At 37.6% G+C, this 21,283-nt stretch overlaps 1 protein-coding gene across 2 annotated transcripts in view; it reads right to left on the bottom strand.

Annotated features, from left to right (window-relative positions):
• The window catches only part of zmynd11 (zinc finger, MYND-type containing 11), a 49,454-nt gene extending 29,170 nt beyond the window's left edge, over positions 1-20,284 (bottom strand). Inside the window, exons 1-4 of one of the 2 annotated variants that reach the window (XM_059344942.1) lie at positions 20,049-20,284; positions 12,971-13,106; positions 6,579-6,738; positions 3,709-3,732 (exon numbers count right to left, since the gene is read on the bottom strand). In XM_059344942.1, the coding sequence (XP_059200925.1) occupies positions 3,709-3,732; positions 6,579-6,738; positions 12,971-13,101 (315 nt within the window). In that variant the 5' untranslated portion in view covers positions 13,102-13,106; positions 20,049-20,284. The remainder of the gene's footprint in view (positions 1-3,708; positions 3,733-6,578; positions 6,739-12,970; positions 13,107-20,048) is intronic. The other variant, XM_059344943.1, reaches the window with a different exon arrangement.
• Between the last annotated feature and the right edge of the window lie 999 nt (positions 20,285-21,283).

Genomic DNA, 21,283 nt, shown 5'->3' with positions numbered 1-21,283 from the left:
CACTTAAGTTAAGTTATTGTTATTTTTTTATTATCAAGCTTGCCTAATATTGTGCACAGCATACAACCTCAAAATATTGTTCTAATTGTTATTGTTTATTGTATTTATTTATTTTTTGCACTACCTCAGACCTGAAGCTTGTTATCATAGTTGCAGTTTCTTTTTGCACAACTGTTTTTTATTATAAATATTCAACCTGTGGTTCTGTTCATTTTTACATGTTGCATTTTTCTTGTTAAGAAAAATATTTCTGTTAAATTTTGGGGTCTTTGTTTTTATCCTGGTGGTATCGAAAATGGTATCGAGTATCGAATATTTTCCTGAGTATCAGTATCGAGTTGAAAATTAGTATCGTGACAACCCTAGATGAGGCCCATGGTCCCAACTTCTTAGGAATCGGGGTTGATTTCATGAACAAGGTTAAAAACTGAGCGCTACGTAACCACTTGTGGACAGAGATGGGCAATATAGATAAAGTCCTCTGTAATTACATACATCATTAATATCACACATTTAAGGAATCAGCTGAGCAATCGACATTAATGTCTGTTTTTGGCTTATTTAGTTCACTAAATTAAAACACTAAAACACATTGATGGAAAAATTATATTAAGGTCAATATTGCTAAAGCAGTCCTGCGGAGTGATTTGCAACATTTCCCATTAAAAAAAACAAAAAAAAAACGTATGTATGTAAAATATCTGAGTACAAAAAGAAAAGTACAAGTGTACATTGTGTGAGGACTTGTATCGTTAAAACACCCCACCCCTATTTCAGGATTTCCTCCAGGAAACTGTTCAACCGAGGTGGTAAGCCACAGACACGTCTCTTCTTCTTCCCCACAGCTTAATGTTTCATCTCTTAAAGTGATCATGAAGTTTACAGTGGCGGTCTTTGTTTCCAGACAAGTGGCCCACCTCGAATATAAAACTCTTGTGCTCAATAGTAACGCTAACAATGTTTTCACACAAATAAAATTCATCTGAGAGCATCATCCATTCAGAAGCAACATGGAAATCACTGAGGATGAATACTGTGTTTGAACAAGGAAGTTCACTGTCAGAATATTGGGTTTGTAAGTTCAATGAAATAATGTGTATTTGGGCTCTTTTTAACAGTGTTTGAACGGTTACTGTCAAAGTGCATCAACACATCATATCATGTCCAATTTCATGCATCACAAGTGTGCAGATTCATGTTAGTTTAACCAAACTATCAAACTATTAAATTCACCCGTAAACATCAGGGTTTCCGCCAGTAAATTGCAAGACCATCTGGAGATTTTATTTGACATGTATTTTTAAGATGTTTTTAATCATATTTTAGTAAAGGAGGTTTGAGTAAAAATGTGTTTTACAAGCAGCAAGCTCCTTTCAGGACAAACTCACAAGTTTGCCGTCTTAAGGACCTATTCATAAAAGAGACTGAGCTAATGATATCATTGCACAAAGACCCCCATAAAGTTGCCTCCTTTTTGCGTATGATTGCAATAATCCAAGTGGAGGGCAACAAAATGTAATAAATTCCCGATAATGTAATAACCCCGATAATGTAATAAAAATCTGCACTCGAGTCCATTGAAAATGTAAAAAAACCTGATAATGTGATAACTTCCAGATAATGTAATAAAGTGCATTTCCCAATAATGTAATACACTTTTACCAATAATGTAATAAAGTATAACACCAAGCACCTTTAGATTTCAAGAAGCTGTTGAATGCATTCATGTGTCATGGATAAAAACGGATGAACGGGTCAAAAGTTAATAAACATTCAACTTTGACCCGATGGTGGCGCTAGAGCTCTTGAGCTAGAGTTGGCTACACAGTATCACCACTTGAACCCAAGTAATGGGTGGTCTGCTGTTAAATGATTACAATATTGGGGAATTATTACATTATCAGGACTTGCGAAATGAAGGCTAACCTGATAATGTAATAACCTCCCAATAATGTTATACTTTATTACATGGGTAAAAAAAAAAAAAAAAAGTGTATTATATTATTGGGAAATGCACTTTATTACATTATCGGGAAGTTATTACATTATCAGATTTTATTACATTTTCAATGGACTCAAGTGCAGATTTTTATTACATTATCGGGGTTATTACATTATCAGGTTCTACAAGCCTTTTATTGTGCAATTTGTGTGTGTAGCGTAGTGTGTGTGAGTATGAACTTAGCTGTGAAAGTTTGACAATTTATCTGTGAAAAATTGCTACAACTCCTCAATAACCAAAAAAAGTTCCCACTAAACAGAGGCAAAACTGGCTCACCTAAGGTGGACTGAGCTTCTAGATGGACTAGTTCATTTAATTTCTGTGTGGGCTTAACGACTTTTCTGGCAGAAACCCTGAATATGCTCATTTTATATTGTGAATCCACAAAGAGAGGTAATCATTTTTGGGCCAACCTGGATTCAATCCAATCTGACGTGAGGCAGTGCATTTACAAACTTGTTTTCAGGAATTTGACAGTGCTATCTTTTTAAATGTTATGATCAATGTTGAGGCGTTGTGGTTATCTGTTTGAGGAGTAAATATTCCTGAGGTCAGCACAAGGACACGGCACATGCCAGCTGGATTGAATCCAGGCACCTGTGGAGGGAGAGCTGCCTCCATATTCTGCGTTACGGTGTTTCTCACATTCAGACTCCTCTCACTGAGCCATCGCTGGCCTGAGAAAACCACTCGGCTGTGTTACTAGCAGCAGGCATGGAAAAAAACTAGAGAGCACAACCAAACAAACCACAACCACACTTCCGTCCCTCCCCCCGCATCCACCGTGTTTTCATCAATTGAAAATGAAGAAACAAAGAAATACACATGCCAGACAGAAGTTAAGAACACGGCAGAAACCCCCCCCCCCCCCTCCCCTCTGAGGACTACAACTATAAAGACCAAAATACTACAAACGCACAGATGCTTGCTACCAACCTGCGGCTATGCTAGCATTGCTTGTCATCTCATTTTAACTACACTTATTGAGTTACTGTGGTTACTGTGTTCAAGCTGAATTTTACACTTGATATTTGACTCTAGTTGGCAGCGTCTGAATGCCAAAGACTGGACACAGCTTTGAGCCGTCAAGTGAGTGTTTGTGTTTTCTAAAAATCAAGCAACGGCACATCGGCAGATAAGTAGCGAGCACGTATTTCATCAAGATCACTGATCACTTCCACAAGAAATTTAGCCACGTAGACACAGCGCTGCGATGGACTTTCATGAAGCTTTTTACAGCATAATTTCATGACAGCAAGTAGCTTCTGGCAGTGGGTTTAATAGAATGTGCTGTAGGCAGTGTTCAAATGGAAACCTGATACGTTTTCAGCTTTCAGCTGGTGTGATAATTTGGTTTAAAAAGGTGCAGCGAGCGAGCAGACTCAATCACAAGCATTACATAGTGCGAGGAGACTGGATTTCTCACCACTGGCAAAGCAGGTTTTCCATATAATTTTAACACAGCCTATATATATATATATATATATATATATATATATATTTTTTTTTTTTGCACTAACCAGAACATACTGAATGCTGCTTTTCTGCAACCTGCATTAAAAAGATTCACTCAAATCCCTGACTGCACTGCATGTGGCAGGACCGATTTCTCACAGAATGAAGTTAGTTGAGAGGCGGGGGGAGAAAATGAAGGGATCAAATGAGGGAACAAACCCTGAATTTGAAAATAACAATGCAGCCCTTACCTTGCTTCCCTCGGCTTTCGGCTCCTGTGATTGCAAGTGATTCAGAGAGTAGTGTTTAAAAGTCCTGCCGCTAAAAACCACCTGAGCTCCGCCGGACATTGGACAGTGTCATGTCGTGAGAGATATATATTTTTTTTTTCCCCAATCAAATAAATATTTTGAACAGTACAGACACACCCCACAACAATAAAATATCTCAATCTTGCATGCTTCTTTCCATGACTCCTTTTCTGACCTGTAATCATAACAATGCTGCAAAGATTTGATCTACAAAATGCGCCTTGAGTCAATATAAACTGGTGGTTCACGTAAAAAAAAACACTGAATAGTTCATGTGAAAACTAAGAAAAGCAATTTCTAATATTATTCTGACACAAATCACATTCGTCATTTATATTTTTCCTGCATGATTTCTCTTTCTGATGATGCTTGAGTGGATAACAGATACAGCCAGGGTGTTAGCACCCTGGTGCAAAAAGCACAGGGATTACAGCAGACACCAAATACATGTAAATGGCACTTTCACAGTAATCCATTAAGTGCACTTTGCATTACAAATAGTGGAAAGCACGAGGATTCTCCCCAGGTAATGTCGATACGCTGCGAAACTACAGCACTACTGTGGCAGGGACAAGTGAAAGCATCACTACAATATAAACTAACAAGGGAAATAAGAGAAAAAATTAAAAGAAGGACTTCACAGGGAAAAATATTCATGTCACAACTCTGCACAGAACGACATGCACGTCCTTGACTTCTTCTTTAACTGTTGTGAAAGCACTTTATCATCCTTGATCAATGTTCAGCAGAGATTTGCTGAATGCAATGTCTGCGTGCTGTGACTCTGTTACTGTGTTCACACTGCGAGCAACTTGACAGATGGATGGCTGCATCCTGAATCCCAGAATCTGTGCGTCTGCTCTCCAATAGGGCTGCGGTGGCAACTTCATCATCCCCGTACTTCATCATCCTTGTACTTGCAAAAAATGCATGCTTTAAAGCTTTAAAAAAGCTGTGAATAAGTTTTAACTGTTTTTTGTCAGGCAGGAAAGTACCAATTTAAATTCACAATGTGCTCAGTTTATCCAAATAACACATATTCGGAAATTTGCGTTGATGTTTTGGAAGCTGTGAGGAGCTGAGTGGCGTACCAAAGCTCATATTGACAGAGTTGTTGGTGGAGGTTCTGATATGCTTTGGTACTTTTCTAGTTCCTCATGGAGTTGGTATCCATGGCGAGTGTCAGTAAAAAGTGATTTAATTGTCCTCATATCTATGTAGTGTGTATATTGCAGACCATTTTTGTCCCATCAACACTGAGGTAGGGCTGGGCGATATATCATAAAAAATATATCTATATGTATATATATAAAAGATAGTTTGCTAAAATAAAATATCCTAAAGAACGCTTCAGTCTACTTCAGCATTATGAAATAATCTTTCTTAAAACATCGTTCATGTTTTATTCATGATGATTGTTGAATGTGATATGGAATTAGACCATATCGCATATATCGGTATAGTTCAATTTTTTTCTTTATACATAAATGCTGCCCTTACTAGGGTTTGTCATATTTAGTTCTTTTGTAATGTTGTTGTTATTTTTTTTTTCAAATACATTTATTCCAGAAAAAGATTGGCTTATTTTTGTGCACATTATGGAGCTTTGATCTGAAAAAATATGCTCCTGTTATACAGTATTTATGTTCACTTACATAAAAAGTATAAAATAAAAATAAATTATAAATTAAAACTATTTGTGACATGTCATATTTGGCTTTAACCTTGACTGAACATTTGCTCTCACCTTGCGATAAAAATATCGCAATATATATATCGTATATCGATATTCAGCCTGAATATATCGGGATATGACTTTTGGTGCATATCGCCCAGCTCTACACTGAAGTAGCGTGCTGTTTACAGTGCATAAATCTATGCTAACGCTAAACCAGAAGAACAAATTGTTATATCAGTATGAGAAAAAAAATGGATGGGCAGCACAATGGGGATCACTTTGTTTTTAAAATACATAATTTTGTTTTTGTCACATATCTCAGTTGAGAAAATAAAAATAAACCGAAGCAGTAACCTGGAACCTAACAAAATTTAATTAATTAATTAACCAATTAATTTTGGAACACATATATGACAGCAACACGTGCAGCTATGTATTTAGTATGATTGTAATCTTTCAAGGGAGATTAATTGTTTTAGTAATTTTTTTGAAGCAGAACGTCAAACCTCCCCTGGCCGAATATTGTTTCTATTTATCTTACATTGTATTTGATTGATTACATTGGTTTTTTGTTGACTGTTATAATAATAATGATAAAAACTGTATCGTCATCACATTGGGCTCTAGGAAACTATAACAGGCTTTTGCACTGTTTTATTAGACCAAATTACTAATCAATCAACCAAGACAATACTCAGCAGCTTAACCAATAATACAAATATCCATTAGCTGTGTTCTAAAAGCTTTCTAATAAATAAACTTCTAAGCTTTTAAATGGCTTAAATTATAGTTCTTGTTGCCGGCTAAAACTCATAAAAGGTCATAAAACAAAATCCCATCAGAAGGGAAACGATGCTTCCATGTTTGCTGCAAGAGGCCAGAGGGGAAAGCAAAGTTATTTAGTTGTTATTGAACAAGTCTGCTTCCAACATTCAGCTCTCTGGGAAACGTTGGTACTTCCAGTGACTTCTTAACAAATGTTGCTCACAATGCGAACACACCGACAGAGACGCACTCAGGCACGTTTCGGACATGAAAAGGACAAATCTCCTCGCTTTTGGTGACCGATAGCAAAGGCTAGAATAAGGATCCACTGTCGTCAGGAAACTGATAAAACTGTTGCTGGACTTACCATCTCATCCCCCGGCAGCCAGTATCCTTCCTGCTCGATACCGGCCTTTGAGCCTTTGCAGCCAACCGTCAGGGTCTCCACCACCAGGCCGTCCTTCACGGCCAAGCTCAGCTGTCTGGCCGTCTCCTTAGGGTGCATGCCAAACACACGGCTCAGGTACCTGGGAAGGTGGAGGGGGAGAAGTAATTGAGCTATGTGCATATGTATGCAAGACATTTTTTCCTTGGCAGGGGCCTGCAGCTTGGATCAGTGCTGCCGTCGTAAAATATAAGCATCTAAAAGGTTGCTCAAAAATCAGAGCTGCATGACTCAAGTTAATGAGGACAACCACAGATTTCATTGTGCTTAGATGACAACCCGCTTAAATACTATTCAGTATGTACTGTACTTGTTTGATTTTTTGTTTTCTATTTTTAATCAATTACACAAAAATTAACACGTTAAAAATATGGACGCATTTTGATCGCACTTATTTTTGCACCGCGGAATGTTTCTCACTGGATGAGTTTCAGGCGGACGGATTATACTGGAGCACCAACTAGCGTTGATGAGTTCAGACAACAACAAACCACAGTGAACATGAAGGAAGAAGCTGATGAGACGCTTTGGTTGGCCCCGTGGATGATGGGACATTTAGTTACTAAAAACCAACGGATGGAAGCGTCGATAAGAGCATGGTTGTGTTGCTATGCAACTATGCAGTCTGTTGGACTTGAACAAAAATAAACAATATTTTTGTTGCTTAAGCTTATGTATTCAGTCATTATTCAATGGTATAGAGATCGTGTAGATTCTAGTTTATATATGTCCTCTTTTACAACATATTTAACTTATATTGTCTTAGATTTACTCATCTATTTATCATTATTATTATTATTATTATTATTATTTATTTTTACTTTTTGGGGTGGGGATTCTGTTCTGAGTGTTCCTGTATATCTGTGTTCTATTGTGAAAAAACTTAATAAACAAAAGTTTTAAAAAACAAAATAAAAGGTTGCTCAAGACACACAAATCAGTTCAAATATACATAATCGGTTAAAGAGCATGCATTTCTTAATGGTGTGAAAATTACTTTCCTCTCGAATTTGCTATTTTCAAGCAATAATAAAAGAATAAAAATTTAAAAAAATTATATTTATACGACTCAGGATACAGATTGGAGATACACATGGTTTGAAAATACCAGCAGAGACAGTCTCTCTCGTCCAATTCCTCTTCCACCATTTCAAATAATGGTCTGCTTGATTCCTGCAGCTGCCTGCTGACTGGCAGCGAACCTCTCTGAGCAAGGTCATGTATCCTCGACTGTGGCAGCCAGCCAGTGAACAGTATATGTCAGTGGGGAATCAGGTGAGAGTCTGTATTTACTCCTGGGTTACAATGGAGAGGCCTATAGTATGTCTGCGAGGTAAACACAAGTCAGACCAGATTATTCAAAGCCAAGATGTTAAAACCAAGGTGCCACAGAGCCCTGACGAGACTCCTCCAGGCTGCCAGGAGAAGCGCTTATTAAATATATCACACTGATGTATCTATCTTTATCTTTCTGTCTGACTGTAATCATCTTCCAACCTGGTGAAACACATTTTCCTGAGTTAAAATAACAGCTTTACTGATGAGTGTGTTGTTGTGGGAGGGGACGGGGGATATTTAAGAACTAGGGCCGGGACTTTAACGCATTAATTACGCTTAAATAAATACACAAAAATTAACGCGTTAAAAAAATGGACGCATTTTAATCGCACTTATTTTTGCACTGCGGAACGTTTCTCACTGGATGAGTTTCAGGCGGACCGATTATACTGGAGCACCAACTAGCGTTGATGAGTTCAGACAACAACAAACCACAGTGAACATGAAGGAAGAAGCTGATGAGACGCTTTGGTTGGCCCCGTGGATGATGGGACATTTTGTTACAAAAAAACAACGGATGGAAGTGTTGATAAGAGCATGGTTGTGTTGCTATGCAACAAGGAATTCACATATCACCGCAGCACATCCAGCCTCAAGTATCACCTCAATGCAAAACATATAGCAGCTAGTGGCTAGTGTGGTAGCTAGCGTGGATTGTGTTTTACTTAAAAAAACAAAGTATTCTAGTTTACAGAAGGTCTACCTACCTATAGGCTACCTGGATTTATGAAATGTACTATATTTCTAAATATGCTATTGCTACACTTAATGGCAAAAATTGCACTGGTCTGTTGGACTTGAACAAAAATAAACAATATTTTTGTTGCTTTAGCTTATGTATTCAGTCATTCAATGGTATACTAAAAATCCATGTGAAAAAATTACTTCTCACTGTTCTCAAGTAAAATATTTATATGCGATTAAAATGCGATTAATTTCGATTAATTAATTACAATTAATTTTTTTAATCCAGTTAAAATCCAGTATATCCCGGCCCTATTAAGAACACCTTTCGTTGTGGCTGCTTTCACACCAGATCAGGTGGTGAGGCGAAAAAGCCAGTTTGCCAGAACAAGTATATGCAGCAATAAATTACGCAAACATACGCAACCCAACATAACACTGCAATGGCCAACCATGCAACAAATCACATGAGTGTGAAAAAGTACAGTAAACATCCCCACCTCTTGCAGCCATTGGGCAGGGGGTTAAAACAACTTCTATACAATAAAGTTTAAAAATGAAACACAAACACGTATCCCCAACTGACCAGGAGTGTCTAACAGCTGACTTCATGGATGCTCGTTGGAACAATTCTGCAAGAAATTTGCTAGTGTGTTTCCTGCAACAAGCTCCAACAAAATGCTTTAAGCTGCCTTCAAGTGCAGTTGGAAATGTCAAGACCAGGAGAGAGACTTCAAATCAAACAAACAAATGTTGGTTCCCATTTAACTTTCAGCCACTCATCTAAATTCTGAATTCATTCTTTTCACTTCAGTTGCAGATGTCCAGTTGTTTTTGAGCGACTCGAACAGAACACGTGACTTAAACTACCAGCTCCATCCAGTGTGCTCCTTTAATTGATTTGCATACGATTAACCCATTAAGGCCTAAAACGCCTGGGAAAAATGCCTGTAAAACCTCTGGGTGATTTTAAAATAACCCCCTAAAACCTGAAGTTTTTCTGGAAATTCAACAGAAGTGTCAACGCTTCTACTAAATAATCGATTTTTCAGCCTCTGTAGCAGATAGAAATGAAATTCAAAAAGTATTTGAGAGCTTATAGTTGTTATATCTGAGCTCCCTCCGCTATAGTCGTCTTCCGCCATGATTTAAGTTCTGGAAAAGTCCCATGTTGCATTGCGACACTCCCACATGTATTCTGGTGCATTTCATTGGCCAAGAGACCGAAAATAAGAGGAAAAAAACTACAAATACTACAAAACGACGTATCCGCTTTCCCGGCCTTAATGGTAGAATAACGCAGCAGCGCCCCAGGTTTTAATGGTAGAAATGCGATAATGCTTTCCCGGCTTAAATGGGTTAAAAGAAAATGTTCTAAATCAATTTTACAGCATGTTGGGAGTTTAAAAGCACAAAGAGAACAATTAAGATACAAAAATAACGCATAAATTAGTGTGTTTTGTTGCTTTTTGTGTTCTGGTGATATTAGTAGTATGTTGTGGGATTTTTTGTTTTACTATATTTCTTTACTAAAATAATCAAAAGTCAAACCTTCCATGAGTTTTACGGTTGGTTAAACACATACCAGGGTTTTGTAATTATCAATTAGCTTTTTCAATGATTAACTAATTGCTTCTGAGCAGCCTGACTGCTGTGGGTGTGATCACATTTCCATCATGTGAGAGAGAGAGGGCGGTTAATTATTCGCCGCTGCCTCGTTGACTTTGGTCTCCTCTGTTTCCACAAAACCAAAGTCATCGCCCTCATGGACACAAAGCCCCGTTTGGTGAAATTAAGCAGACTGAACACAGTGGAGGTGTGTGTGTGTGTGTGTGTGTGCCGAAGAGCTGGGCTATCCGTTGCATGCCTCTGCTTGCTGTTGCCATGACAACAGCCGCTTGCCGGCGAGTATTGATTTGGCGAGCAGCCAGCGCTAAGGTGCTCGCCAACTTGCCGTATCAGAAGTGTTTCATTTCGTGTCTGCTCCATCAGCCAGGTCTGACGCCGAGGATTTGTCATCAATTTGTATATTTTGAACAATGTCAGATTCACTCCACGTAATAAAATAACAACATTTAAAGCACCGTGAACCCAACCTGCTGTTGGAGACGTCAGAAAGTCCAACAGCTGTCGATCCAACTACTGATTCAAACAGCTCAACACAACATCCAAGCTTTACCTTTGAAGCACACACATTAACAACAATGCCAAATATTTACTAAACTTGTCTCACAGCAAGAGGGTCGCAGGTTCAACTCCGGCCTGCATGGAGTTTGCATGTTCTTCCCGTGTCAGCGTGGGTTCTCACTGGGTCAACCGGCTTCCTCCCACAGTCCAAAAACATGCAGCTTAGGTTTAATTGGTGACTCTAAATTGCCCATAGGAGTGAATGAGAGCGTGATTGTCTGTCTCTATGTGTCAGACCTGTGATAATCTGGAGAGCTGTCACCCAATGTCAGCTGGGATCGGCTCCAGCCCCCCATGACCCGAGTGCGGTTAAGGATAATGAATGAATGAATCATTAGGCTTCTAATTAGAATTAGGTTTCTTGTGCATTTTAGCCCACACACTCAAAAACAGATATTGATATTTAAAACTACACATATTCCTGACTTATTTTGTATTTATTCATGGACACCATCACAGTAATGTTTACCTACTATTATTTCCTAAATAATTACATTTCCAAAACTTGAGCCATTTAACAACCTCCATCAACATCAACAGTATTTAATTTAAGAGCCGCAAAAACAAGTTGACTACTTCACTAGTCAATCCACAGAAAAATAACTTTTAAATTATCAATAAAGGATTATAGTAATTTTTCCTGAAAAACTGGCAGAAGGCAAATGTCTGCTGTTTATATCCATATTAAACTGAAAATCCTTTTCTTTGTTTTGGACTGACAAAAGAAGAAATTTAAAGACACATGTCTTTGGATTGAGAAACTGGGATTTTTCACTATTTTCTCGAAAAAACAATTAGCAGATTGATCAATAATGAAAATAATCGTCAGTTGTGGCCTTATTTCATTGTTAATTTAAGACCTGTAGCCACAAATCACCCTGTGTAACAAGATGAAAAGCCCGGGAAACGATTCATGCAACACAGCTTGTCCACATACTGTAGTAGGTTCAAGTAATGGCATGTTTGTGCGCGGAGCTGTTTTTCTCCCCTCAGGTCATCACCGTGCTGATTCCAATCACCTGCAACCCTCTGAATAGGTAGCTGTGAGGGAATACTTAGCTTTAGACACGTAAGCAGGCCAAACCTTAAATCATAAACGGGTTTTACAGGTTAAAGATCCCTTCCAGACAAAAATCCTAACACAAGGAGATTGCATTTTCTCCTCTATTTCCCCAAAAAATAAGACATGTCATTTACTTATAATATTAAACACTGGAAATATCTTGAATCGTTTTATGGTGGACAACAAAGCTCCCAAATAATGGTGTGTTCACTTGTGTGTAAAAAAAGGATTGGGTTAAATGGAGAGATTGAATTTCTCCATTGTGGGATTAATAAAGTAATTAATCTTAATGTTAATCTTGTTCTTTTTACATTTTACTCAATATGTCCTTTTATTTCAATGCAACATATAGTCCTGCAGCTCTATGGAATCAACACAATCACGGCTACAAGTGGGAACAACTAAAAGTGTCTTTTGTGTAGAATTACACAGTTAAACTGTTTTTAATTCCCCAGATAAATTATTTTTTGAAAATTGGAATAAAAAAACACTTTTTTCCAAGTGTCCAGAAGTGTCACCAGTATTGACAATAAAATTGGGTCCGCACATATTGTGCATATTTATCTATTTGCATTTTCTCCAGCCTCTCCTGTCCTCTCCTCTCTGCTCTGTGTAAAAGATTTTCAGTGAATATTTGTCACGTGACCGTTGGTCTCAGCAGAATCAATCATGGCTTCAGTGTCACCCAGCGTGTAACGTTCCGGTGTCTGAGCAGCAGTGAATGTGTGATTAAAAAAGATGAAATGGCAGCCAACAGTCATCCTGTAGCATAACTGCAAAATGTCACGGGCAGCTGAGAGTCCCAAGTTTCTTTAAAAGCACTGATTGTCATGACGTTGAGAACAAAGGTTGATTTTTTTTCTCTCTGTGACCTTAAAACTGTATAATCTGAGCCTAGAAGAGCATTCTTTATATTAACTATTACAGAATGAACGCTGGATGTTATCAAACATGTCCGGAAATATTATCTTATGACTTGATTATATAAGCCTGCCCGCCAAATTGAATGACAACTTAAATGTCTTTGTTGTGATGAACTTACTTGGAGATCCTGTCCATGTTTGCAATTTGTTTCTGGTTGCGGACGACCTCGATGGCCGCCCACACATACTGGACAACCTTTGGGTCCGCCTGCCTCTTCTTCACCACACGTGACATGATTTCTTTATTCATCACAACTGTAGGTGAAACAAAGGATAGGTTTAAGTAAAGTTGAGCTGTTGCACCAAAATACACACAAACAGCCTCATAACAGGTTAAATTCTTCATAGTAGCAGCACTACTACTCAAAGAATACAACTGGTACCGTTTATAGTGATAACAGCTGTTGGAATGCTCTTAATATAAAAGTATCAGTAGTAGTATATATCTAACTGACTTGCTAGGATAATCCATAGTAGGGCTGGGCGATATGGACCAAAAGTCATATCCTAATATATTTAGGCTGAATATCGATATACGATATATATCCTGATATTTTTATCCCAAAGTGAGAGCAAATGTTTAGTCGAAGCCTAATATGACATGTCACAAGTAGTTTTATTGAAACGGTTTATCTAAGTGAACAAAAATACTGTAGAACAACAGGAGTACCTTTTTTTCCAAAATCAAAGTTTCATAAAGGGCACATTTTAATTAAAAACATATATATCTTAAATAAAAATAGCCTATGAAATAAAATAGGCCAATCTTTTTCTGAAATAAATGTATTCATGAGAAAAGAATAATGAACATTACAAAAGAATTAAATATGACAAACCCTAGTAAGGGCAGCATTTATATATAAAGATTTTTTTTAACTACAGTCATGGAAAAAATTATTAGATCATCGTTTTCTTCAATTTCTTGTTCATTTTAATACATGTTGCAACTAAAGGTACATTTGTTTGGAAAAATATAATGATAACAACAAAAATAGCTCATAAGAGTTTAATTTAAAAGCTGATAGCTAGACATTTTCCATGGTTTTATTGATAATGATTTTGGTTATTATCAAGAAAATTAACAAGAAATTGAAGAAAACAATGGGTGGTCCAATCATTTTTTCCATGAATGTATATCGATATAAGCGATATGGCCTAATTCCATATCACATTTAAAAATATATAGATATATTTTTTATATCAATATATCGCCCAGCCCGAATCCATAGTACCAATCAACCATTCTGAATACCAAAATATAGAATATAATATGCAATAATCACATTAAATTATCAAAGGCATGTTCATCATGTTGCACAAACTGTTCGTAAAATTAAAAAAATCTACAGTATGTAACAATATAATTCCATACAAGAAGGATTACCTTAAATTAGGGGTGCACCGATTTCAATTTTCTGGCCGATCACCGATTTTTAAAAAGCCTGACCTGCCGATTCCGATTTTGGCCAATATCGATTTTTTTATAACTCACAGCTGAACCTTCAATGATCTTGAACAAATAAAGGAAATCACAATGTCTGAGGTAGTTAATAAAATATTGAACTTAAAATAAATAGCAAAAATTTACAGGACAAACTAACAAAAGAACTGCAACCATAAATAAAGTGTCCTGAGTTTTTGGTTTCGTTATAGAACAACATACATACAACATAGACATGCAGAAGTGCGCGTATTTGCAGATGCACTTTCAGACCTTTGCGGAGGTAGATAAGATCGGTTTGACGTAAATTAAATCGGCCAATACGGCAAAATTAAGGAAATCGGTGCACCCCTACCTTAAATGTTACCTAACAAGTAGAGTATGAATGCAATGCAAACAAGAGCATTAGTCCAGACTCACTCAAAAGAAAAAACTCCTTTCATCATCATCCTAATGAGCTCCAAGCTTCTGAGACAAAAACACCTCATTTGTTTTCTTTGGTCCTGTGTTGTATTTCTAAAGTCATTACCTTTAATCTAGAACCAGATTCATCACGAATCATCCTCGACTCATAAATCAACAGTAAAGCTTCCACAGAAATTCTTCATCCATCCAACCCATTAACACAAACAACAAAAACAAGACTCAAATCTACTGTCTCAACCATTCAAATGTGGTCAGATGATTTAACCTCACATCAATAAATCATAATGGTATAAAACTTAAATCCTGTCAAACTTGTTTCGAATTATGAGACAAACGACATTTTTTGTCAAAGTGTCAAACAGATGCAAGTTATTGTTGTTGATTTATTATCATCATTCTGCAGCTTCTTTGCTTAGTTTCTCCAACTGAATTTTTGCTTGCATATCACTATTGACATTGTAAATTAATCAAAACTATTAATGAACACATGTGGAATTATGTACTTAACAAAAAAGTGTGAAATAACTGAAAACATGTCTTATATTCTAGTAAGCAAAATACAAGACATGTTTTCAGTTATTTCACACTTTTTTTGTTAAGTACATAATTCCATATGTGTTCATTCATAGTTTTGATGCCTTCAGTGAGAATCTACAATGTAAATAGACATGAAAATAAAGAAAAATGCATTGAATGAGAAGGTGTGTCCAAACTTTTGGCCTGTACATATACGGTATATATACACACACATTTCTATAGGGGTAGTTGCTACCTTTGTAGTTGCTAATGGAGATCTAAAATAAACAAATATGACTGAAAGAGATATAGGTATTTCGGTGGGATAAGATCAACTTTTTGTTGCTCTCTTCCCTCCATTTTTCCTCCTCAGCTAATTTATTTGTCATTACTGTTCCTGTGCTGATCAAAAGTCAAGTGGACACTTGTAATACACATCTTTTCACTTTAAACAGACGAACAACTAAATCCATTTTTTAATAGAACAGAAAGAAAATTGCTAAATAAAATGTTTGTGTTGGCTGTTTGATCTGAGTTTTGATCTCAGATAACAACCGCTGGGGAAGGTACAGGAAATACTTGTTGTGACTCTTTTGTGATCACTCTTTACATTATAGATATAGTTATTCAAACTAAAACATCTTCTTGCTGCAGACACAAACGTAAAATGATGCTAAAAATGCCCTATCCAAGCAGCATATATACATATATATATAAACATAAATCATATATGTATAAGCAGTATACCTCCTGAAAAGCATCGATTACATATCGGATATATTTAAAGCATGCCTTGTTGTTATAAGGAGGACATTCTTAATACCTGAGGCCATGTCCCTCAGTGACATGTGAACATCAAAACAAATACTGGCGATAGATGCTCGGAAAATGTCTGAGGGAATATGACAACAAAAAACTCTGAGAGAGCTTCAAAGCTTCTGAATACTGGCTGCCTCTTTACTGTGGTGCACAGGCCTGGCCTTCCCCGAAATGTCTTCAAATCCAATTTTATGCGGTCCTGCTCTAAACCATCCGTGAAACTTAAGATGTCACTTTCATAAATCGCAGCCAAAAGCAAACCATAATAATGCTTGGACCATTTTAATACGAAGGAGGATGCTTTGGCTTTCCGTGCTCTTTGTGGTAGAAGAGGCTGTGACAGATGCCGAGAAAGGATGTTCATCTTCACACTTTTCTCATGAGATTAAGAACTGTGGTCTAGGGTGAAAACATGTAAGAAACATGTGTGGTGTTGAGAACAAATAGGCAACCAAGAACAAATACAAATGAAGCGAAAATCAACACACAAAGCATGTGGTCGGTCGCAGCAGACACCCACGATGTACCGTCTAGAAACTATTTACGTTTTATAATCTATACTGAAAAAAACTTTGTTTTCTTCTCTCTGCTCTGGTTAAACAGCCTGCAGTCCCATGTCTAATTCTCAGTGAATATTTGTTACAGGACTGTTCGTCTCAGGGGAGTTCATCATGTCTTCTGGGTTGAGTTTTATGTATTTTACAGGATCTGGTTAGTGTTTATTTTTGGCGAAGATTTTATTTTTTTTAAGACAACATGCTTTTCAACCCAACAGCGATGTTTGAGGTTTAGAGGGTGAAGTTGAGATGTGTGTGGTATAACCATTTCTTTAAGCCAGTATTTTGTCTTTTTCTGACTGATACAGAGCAGATCTGAGCCTGGACTCAAACACACAAATATCATCAACGTCTGATGCACCCAATTTACTTTTTATTAATTAAAATTAATTTCTGCTTCCTTTTTAATTTTACAAATTATAAGATGAAACAGAATAGTGGGCACAATTCAGGGAGAAATGGTACAGACATTAATAAAAAAATAATAAAAATCAGAAAATAAAAACAAAACTATTGATGCACTTCAGTAACGTGATAGTGTTTTGCGATGCTGTATCGATTCTCAAAAACACTGTTGATTTTCATTAAAGGTTTGATGCACAGATTCTTAGCAGGCAGAAGAAGTAGTGCCATAATGTTGGATATTACTACATAGAAAAAGCCATGCTGTATTTCTAAAGCCTTTGACATTTTGGAGATTTCTATATTTTCAGCAATTGGATGGTGTGCACTTGAGAAAAAAACTGCTAAGAAACCCCCTTATTGTCAATATGGTGTGGGAAGTCATCCATCCTCTGAAAAGTTAGTGGTTGTAAAGTTTCATGAGGCTGTGATTATCCTAGAGGTCACAGCAGCTCATTTTATACACTGAGCTCAAGTTTCACTCACTAACATCATCACACACAAAGAAAATTAGGCTCATTGACTCCACAAGAGTCCTGATTTATGCAACTCACAGACTGTTTAGGGACCCCAGTAGGCACAAATATTCACATGCAATAGGCAAAAATAATGGGCTTTGCCTTAAACTGCATGTTATCATAGGGCTGGGCGATATGGACCAAAAGTCATATCCCGATATATTTAGGCTGAATTTCAATATACGATATATATCCTGATATTTTTATCGCAAAGTGAGAGCAAATGTTCAGTCAAGCCAAAGCCAAATATGACATGTCACAAGTAGGCTAGTTTTTTTTTAAACCGTTTATTTAAGTGAACAAAAATACTGTATAACAGGAGTATCTTTTTTTGAAACCAAACCTTCAGAAAGTGCACATTTAAATAAAACAATATCTTAAATAAAGATAGCCTATGAAATAAAATAGGCCAATCTTTTTCTGAAATAAATATATTTATATGAGAGGCTGTGGCTCAGTTGATAGATCGGGTTGCCCACAGATCGGAGGGTTGGTGGTTCGATCCCTGACCATGGCAGCCTACATGTCGAAGTGTCCTTGAGCAAGATGCTGAACCCCAAATTGCTCCCGATGCTGCGTTCATCGGTGTGTGAATGAATTCCCAATGGTGGCAGGTGGCACTGTTTAGGGTAGCCTCTGCCACCAGTATGAATGTGAGTGTGAAAGGGTGAAAGAGCGCAGTCTGTAGTGTAAAGTGCTTTGAGTGGTCGCAAAGCGACTAGAAAAGCGCTATATAAGTGCAGGTCCATTTACCATTAGGTCCATTAGTAAGGGCAGCATTGATATATGCGATATGGTCCAATTCCACATCATGTTTAAAAATATATCTTTTATATCGATATATTGCTCAGCCCTATGCAAGGTTCATACACTTTTTGAGTGGTCAAATGCAAGCATTTTTCAAGGACTTTTACGGTCCATTTTCAAGCTTTTCCAGGACCTTACAACGGTTGTAAGTTGCAGGTTTTAGATGACTACTTACATGCTAAAAGGGGTAATTTCACTCAACCATACCAACAGCGATGGTTTTACACTTTTAACAACCAAAAGTACAGTTTGCTAATCTCAATATTCAATTTATTATTTTTTTCATTGAACATGTGATTATGTATATTCAGATTGCAAGAGAAATACAGTACGAATTTCAAGCATTTTCAAGCACTTTATTCGAAATCCAAGCACTTTTTAAACCTTGAAAATACAACATTAAAATTCAAGCATTTTCAAGGATTTCATAAAGAAGACACATATGTAAAGTGGAGAGTTGTGGCTACCCATTAGCCAATTTTCCTTTAGATATCTCTGATGGGGAAAATGTGAAGGCCCGACGAGGGAATGGGAGCAGTAAGGTGACAGTAAGTAATGTGAGCTGCCTTATTCTGTGACAAGTGCACCAGGTGTGAAGGAGGAACACCTGTGCCATGCTGCAGCAGCAGTAGGGTCACTCCAGCTCTCCCTGCTCCATGTGCATCTGCTGGGCTGGCATGAACACAACACAGCCGCCTCTGTCTGGCACACTGCCGCCACAGCCTGCACCCTCCGTCTCCAGAGAGCTCACACTACACGGTGACAGGCCGGCGGCTCTGCACGCCAACGTGCTCCCCAATCAATTAAACAAGGTGTGCGACACCGGAGGCCAATTAGAAGACAGCCAACACAGGTTGAGAGGGTTTTCCTGGCTCCCACAGTAAACAATGACACTGTGAGACTCTTAAAAAAGCCTGACAGCTCCTCCAAAGGCAACTCCAGCGCCAGGATTCCCTCTGTTAGTTATAATATTGATTAAATCAACCACACAGATTAGAAAGGATGCACTGCTGTCTGAACAGTTTAGCATTAGCAGCTAATAGCAACCGCGCTGAAATTAAGAGATCAAACGGGCCAGTCTACATAAAAAACGTCTCGATTGTCACACTGTGATCCAAAACTCAACAAGAAATCTCAAAATTAAATGTCACACTGAAGACAACTCGTGGATTTGCCAACAAAGAGGTTAGCCGTGGAAGGCCACGGGCTTTCAAGAAGCTGAATGTAGCCACTAGCAGGCTAGCTTACCTCCAAACCAACACTTGTCAGGACTAAATAACCAATTTAACCATCTTAAGGCCTCAAATATGCACAAATTATACACCGAGTGGTAATACAGAGTCCTAAAACAAGCAGGTAAAACGAGTGGTTTGCTGGCAGACAGGCTGTCTTGGTGAGTTAATGTGTGCTAGTAAACTGTTACGCAGCTAACCAGAGCTGGTTGTCAGCGAGCCGAGACCAGATCCACAATCAGAGCGACTAGTTTGTAGTATTTGGGGGTAAAGCTTCGGCTCTGCCCGCCGTCACACACACACAGTTGGCTAACTAGCTACCGACTCGTTTGTTTTGGAGGCGCCATGTTCACAATCCTCCATCACGGGATAGGAAAAGGCTATGCTAACCATGCTAGCCAGCTAGCCGCAGTGTTGTCACTGAGCGTGTGCCATTTTTCATCAGAATAAATAATATACATTTAAAAAATCTAACTCACCTTTTGCTACGGTGTCGCTAACACACAGCACTGCAGGGAAATCCGCGAAGGATTGAAGGCGAGGCAGCTTACATTAGTATGTTTTGGGGCTGGTTGAAGGCTGCGGATGGTGGTTTGTGTCCAGCTGGCCACATACAGCAGCGCTGGAGGTAAACACCGCCAGAGAGCGGAGAGCCAGAGGGAGAACTCTAGTGGAGGAATCCGGCTTACTGCACCTAACACCCGGGCTAATTAAAGGGCCAGTCCGCTGATTTTTTTTAACCTTCTGAACCCCAACAAGCTGTTTCCAGGCTTTTATTTCTCTTTTACATTTTACTCTCTGTGTCCTTGTATTTCCCTGCTATATATAAAATAGAAATCAATATAAAGAGGACATATTTCCAGATTACATGTCGTCACCCTGTTAAAATAATCGCCTAACTCAAGTAATGGGTGGTCTGCTGTTAAATTATTACAATATTGGGGAATTATTACATTATCAGGACTTGCAAAATGAAGGCTAACCTAATAATGTAATAACCACCCATTAATGTTATACTTTATTACATTATTGGTAAAAAAAAATAAAAAAAAAGTGTATTACATTATTGGGAAATGCACTTTATTACATTATCGGGAAGTTATTACATTATCAGGTTTTATTACATTTTCAATGGACTCAAGTGGAGATTTTTATTACATTATCGGGGTTATTATATTATCAGGTTCTACAGGGTCTTTTTTTTACCCCTGAGGAGCATGGGTGTATCGTCGACGGGAGGAGTACACAAGGGTTAAAGTCTGATTAATGAATCCATGTGTGTACAAAAAAATGTTGATGGTGAGAAAACTCTCATATCAGTTCCATCAGCTTTGTATGATACCCTGGAATACAGACAAGATTGTTTATACATCGTTTAAACCCTCAGTTTGTTCACACTTGTCATCAGTGAAATCTGTTAAATGACTCTTATTCAAGTACAGATTCACTTCAACCCAACAATCACAGAATCTCAGTGATATGAAAGAAAATAATTACTTGTTTTCTTATTGATTGTGATCAAAGCAAGCAAATAAATGTAAATGCACACTGTAAATAATCACTGTGAAATCTAAGTTCATCACTGTGTTTGATTTTTACAGTACAGTGCTGTATAATTTACAATAAAAATCGGACAACATTACAGTAGTTAAAACATTACTGGAGAAAAAACACAGTAAACAGTATGAAAAGTAAAGCAGACTACTGTATTTTT

The sequence above is a fragment of the Centropristis striata genome, chromosome 11 (assembly GCF_030273125.1).
Source record: "Centropristis striata isolate RG_2023a ecotype Rhode Island chromosome 11, C.striata_1.0, whole genome shotgun sequence".
NCBI classification, from domain to species: domain Eukaryota; kingdom Metazoa; phylum Chordata; class Actinopteri; order Perciformes; family Serranidae; genus Centropristis; species Centropristis striata.
This window is presented reverse-complemented; position numbering and strand designations above follow the sequence as displayed.